The following is a 5,252-nucleotide window of genomic DNA, read 5'->3' on the forward strand; positions in this document are numbered from 1 at the left end:
TCAAGACAAGTTAAAAATTATAAAAAATCAGAATAGGGTCGACATTATATTGGAAGGATATGTTCAAGCTTTTGCTTGAACTTGAAAGAGAAGCAAATGCTCACTCAAAAATGCAACATAAACTTCTGAGTTGATTTTTATCCCCTCTGGAACAAAAACTAGAGGAGTTTTTTCTGTCAGAGATCCTGACTCAAACCCTTTTGAAGTCAGTTGTTCATAAGTTTAAATATTCAAAATGTTAATTTTTTCATGTGTCAAATAAAATGTTAATGTGTAGGCCTAATTAAAACATCAGAACTATTTATGATATATTTATATTGATTTATTTAATGCATATGCCACATTGCATTATGTTAATAAATAATTTTATTAAATTTACAATTTATTAAAATTATTTATTATATTACATCATAGTGTTGTAATCATTATGTATATGCATTAAATTACTTTATATATTTGTAAAAAAATATGTTTTTTTTAAAAATTTTAATTATTAATGTTTACTTATTAATTGGTTTGTTAATGTCCTAATATTTGTTGAAGTTTTATTTAGTTATCATTTTTGTTGTGAATGCTTTTTTCAAATTGTTCTAAAGTGTTTTGCAATAGAATTTGCAATAAAAAATTATTTTGTTTGTGTTTAAATTTTTAATACTACTTATTATTGATTTGTTTTTTTATACTCTAATAAAGAATTTAGTGTACTAATATTTTTTTTATACTCTAATAAAGTATTTAGTGTACTAATATTTTTTTTATACTCTAATAAAGTATTTAGTGTACTAATATTTTTTTTATACTCTAATAAAGTATTTAGTGTACTAATATTTTTTTTATACTCTAATAAAGTATTTAGTGTACTAATATTTTTTTTATACTCTAATAAAGTATTTAGTGTACTAATATTTTTTTTATACTCTAATAAAGTATTTAGTGTACTAATATTTTTTTTATACTCTAATAAAGTATTTAGTGTACTAATATTTTTTTTATACTCTAATAAAGTATTTAGTGTACTAATATTTCTAAAAATGCCGACTCCAGTTCAACTTTCAGCTGTTGAACGTAAATTAAAGCAAAAAAATGGCTCTGCTACTGTAAAAAGATCAAAGTCATTCAATTCTACGAGTGCACCAACTTCACCTAATGCTGTAAAAAAAACCAAACAACCTTCTATTGAACCCAAGTATGATAAATTTTTTTATTAAATGAGGTTTAAAGTTTTTTGTTTAAAGTTCATAGTTATTTTTGTGTTACATTTTTTTTAATTGATTGAAATTGAATATTTATGTGTGAAGCTTTGAGTAACTTTTTTTTAAATTTTCTGAAACTGAGTTTATGGGTGAGTAGCATTTGAGCTGCAAGTAGAGTCTGATATATACAAAAACCAAATAATAGAAATATATCAATAATTAAGAGATTACTGTGTTTTTTTGTTTTTTCTTTTTTTTGTGATGTATGCTTGTAATTGTTGTAATATTTAAATTTCAAAAATTAAAGCATTTTTATACAGTTTGTTTGCTGCTCCTTAATCTCTGTTTTTTATTATAAATCTCATACTTTGGTTTTGAGTTAAACATTTTAGAGTTGTTTAATCTTTTCTTTGTGCGATTTTTTTGTGGTGTAGATCATAGTATTTACTAATAGTAGTTATTGGTAGTAGATCATAGTATTTACTAATAGGGATTATTATAGAGTTCAAAATCAAATAAAGCTTAGGGTTTCCCTAAGCTTTATTTGATTTTGAACAAATATTATTTTAGAATGATACCTATATGAAAAGAGTTTACAAACTAGACCACCATGCCTGATTTTATTTTAAATATAATATATGTCAAGAGCAATTTATGAGAGATAAAATGTTAGACTTGCTTTTGTTAATGACACTATACAAGGTTTTCCCCTTGTTCCAGTGAAATAATAAAAGAAATGATTGCTATTAAAGAAGCAGCTGTGCAAGAAGAGGAAAATCTAAAGTAGAACAAGTCTCTACCTGAAAGAGAAGAAAAAGAATAAAAGCTTCCATCCCTAAATCCAAAAGAGAAACAAAGACATCATCCAAAAGTCAATTTAAAAATTCAAAAAAGTGAGTTATGAAAAATAACTGTTGCTTGAAAAGTATTCATGCTATCAAGCTAAACAATTTTTAAATTTAAATTGGTATTCTTTACACTACTGTTTCCCACAATCTTGATTTAAAAGTATTGAAGTTCTAGGTTGAATAAATTAAAGATTCAATACCTGAACGATTTGGCAATTCTTTCAACAAATTACATTACCATGGTCACAAGTTTTGCACCAGATTATCAATTAGCTTTACACGGTATAAAAATCATTGAAAAATAAAATTTTTATAATAAATTTTTTAGATGATTCTGTTATTCTTTACTATAATAAATATAACAAAAGTTTATGAGGAAACAAATTCTCATGGTTGTTTTCGTTATAATAGTCTCCATCAAAAAAATGCACTTTTTACAATATTATGTGGAAAAGACATTCCACATAATATTGCAAAAAGTGTTTTTTTGCATCTGATTAGAAAAGTTGTGTAAGACTTAAATGACGCTAGTCTCAAAGCTTATCTAAATTTTCTTTTGTCTCTAAGCCCAAAGTGTTCTTTTCATAGAGCATCCTTTCTTTGTGTGTAAACAGTCTAATTTTTTATTGAAATATTAAAAACTCAAGTGTCTAGTTGTTTTTGCGCTCACCCAATAAAAGGTAAATTTAAAATTTTGGTGGTAATTTTAAAATGGTAATGATTACTTTTTATGTTTAATATTTGTAGGTAATATAAATATGATTTTATTTATTATAGAGGGCTGGGCTTGACTTGATTCGGAATCATTATAATAAATTTTAGAGAGGTACTTTTATTTGAAGATAATTGAAACAGTTGCATTGGTTTACATCTTTTTTTTTAAATTTTATTTCATTTCACTTTCCCAAGGCAATGAAGGCCACTACAGTCAAGGAGGCTTCTTTTAGTTGTGGTTACAACCCTTTCTCAACTCTATAACTCCAAAACACGAAACTTGAAAAACATCTATACAAACATCTATATAAAAACTTCTATACAAAAACAGGCCTTGTTAAGAAGCGTTACGCAGCTCGCATTTTGCTTGCGAAAAGGCGATTTGCCTACGCGTTCAGCAGTTTTGCGCTACGCAAAAACTTATATCTTTTAGAATATTTAAATTATCTTTTGATTGTCGTTAACGTGAAGTTTATTCAGAAGAAATAAAGTCGTAAGTAAAAGCATTTAACCGCAATTGTAAACTAATATATTTTTTGTTAAAGAAACAGTTTTGTTAAATAATTTTTTTGTTGTTGTTAAAAATTAGTTAAAAAAAATTAAGTGTTTTAAGGAATCTTAAGGAATTAAATATATAAATTGTTTGTAAATATATAAAGTTTTTGTAAATGTATAAAGTTGTAAATGTGTAAATATATAAAGTTTTTGTAAATGTATAAAGTGTTTGTAAATATATAAAATTGTTTGTAAATATATAAAGTGTTTTAAGGAATCTTAAGGAATTAAATATATAAATTTCTTTTAAATATAAAATTTATTTTTAGTCATAATAGTTTAAAAAATGCACGATTTATTTTGATGTAAATATTTTATTAATAAGATATTTTGTTTATTGTTAATTCAATAACGTAAAGATTTAATGACGTTCGTTTAATTTATGAAAATAAATTATGATCACGAATATGTTATCGGTAACTGATAAACAACAAAAAAAAACTCTTTCTTGTTTAAAAACATTAAAATGAGTTCACATATTAAATAAGAAAAAATTTATTAACAGTTAATAAAATAACCAAAAACCAACTGTAAAATCATAAGAAAATAAACAAACATTATTTTACGTTTCATGAAAAAAAATATTATTATCAAAATAAAATTTAGTTCATACTTGAAAAAAATAATAAAAATGATTTTTAAATAAGAACTTAGATTTTATTTGTAACTTTTGTTATAGTGAGAAAAAAACAAACTGTTTGTCTGATTTTTAACGCGTTAATAAAATAACTTTAATTACAATGCGGTACTTGAAAAGACGCGAGTGACACAATATAACTTCTACGATGCAAAATATATTTGATGAGTTGAGTTACTTAGAAATGCGTTACGCGTTTTCTCTACGCAGCGAAATCTCGTAACAAGGCCTGCAAAAACTTCTATACAAAACATCTATACAAACATCTATACAAGTCTATTAGATGATTAAGAGATGCGAGGCTGCTCAAGAGAAATTTTTAAGCTTAACCCTAAAGTCTTCAGCTACAAGGCTTCCATAAAATAGTAGTTGGATGCAGTTTACATTCAAGTGTTTTTTTTTAGATACTGTAGCTTTTACTTAACTAAGAGCTTTAAGACAAGGTAGTATTTTCAGTCAAGGTTAACTACTGCTAGCCTTCGCTTAAATGTGAGTTTTGCAAGATAGTAGGAAATGTGGCAGGTTCTATTAAATTACATATTACCAGGTTATACTGTATTATATATTACACAGGTTGATTATAATAATCCTGATCTTGACCTGACCTAAAACCTGATAAAAAGATATTAGAAACTATATTGTAAAATAAACAAAAATACAAAATGTCAGAAACTATATGAAGCATCAAGAACAGTACAAAATACTAGGGAAAAAGTAAATAAATCAGTCAAGTAAATAAGTAAAGTAAGCAACAACAACAAAAAATTTGTAGTCTCTTTGCTGTAGTGGTCTCCTCAACCTTAGGGGGGGGGGGGGGGTAAAAAAAAAAAGTAAAAATCTTAATAACTAAATACCAGAAGCTACATAAAATACACAAAGTAAAATAACTTTCTAAAATACTAGGAACCATACGAAATATCAGGAACAAAACAATTAGTCAATAAACTGCTCTAAAGAGCTAGCGTCTCTTGTGCCATCTACTAAAATTCAATCTTGTGTTACTCGTCATTTAATTAAATCTCATCCTTTTCTGCGACTAAGACATGTACCAGAAAAAATCTGCGCGGACATTTTAGATGATATTTATTTAACTATTGTATTTCGGTATTTCGATATTAAATGTTATATAAATTTTGAAAGTACATATATTAATATTCTTAAATTTCACTTAAGAAATTTTGTTAAATTTTTTTCGTGAGAACGCACGCACTTTGCATTTTACACTTGACATCAGCTTTTGCACAGTCTTCAGCTGGACTTTCTTGGTAGCTCTTATCCATTTATTTTTGAAGTCTTTAATGTTTT

At 25.6% G+C, this 5,252-nt stretch overlaps 1 protein-coding gene across 1 annotated transcript in view; it reads left to right on the forward strand.

Annotated features, from left to right (window-relative positions):
* The first annotated feature begins 989 nt into the window (after positions 1-989).
* Positions 990-5,252, forward strand: part of LOC101241059 (ras association domain-containing protein 4) — a 42,284-nt gene continuing 38,021 nt past the window's right edge. Inside the window, exon 1 of the mRNA XM_065795806.1 lies at positions 990-1,186. Within this exon, the coding sequence (XP_065651878.1) occupies positions 1,032-1,186 (155 nt within the window). The 5' untranslated portion in view covers positions 990-1,031. The remainder of the gene's footprint in view (positions 1,187-5,252) is intronic.

Source organism: Hydra vulgaris, chromosome 04 (assembly GCF_038396675.1).
Source record: "Hydra vulgaris chromosome 04, alternate assembly HydraT2T_AEP".
Lineage (NCBI taxonomy): Eukaryota > Metazoa > Cnidaria > Hydrozoa > Anthoathecata > Hydridae > Hydra > Hydra vulgaris.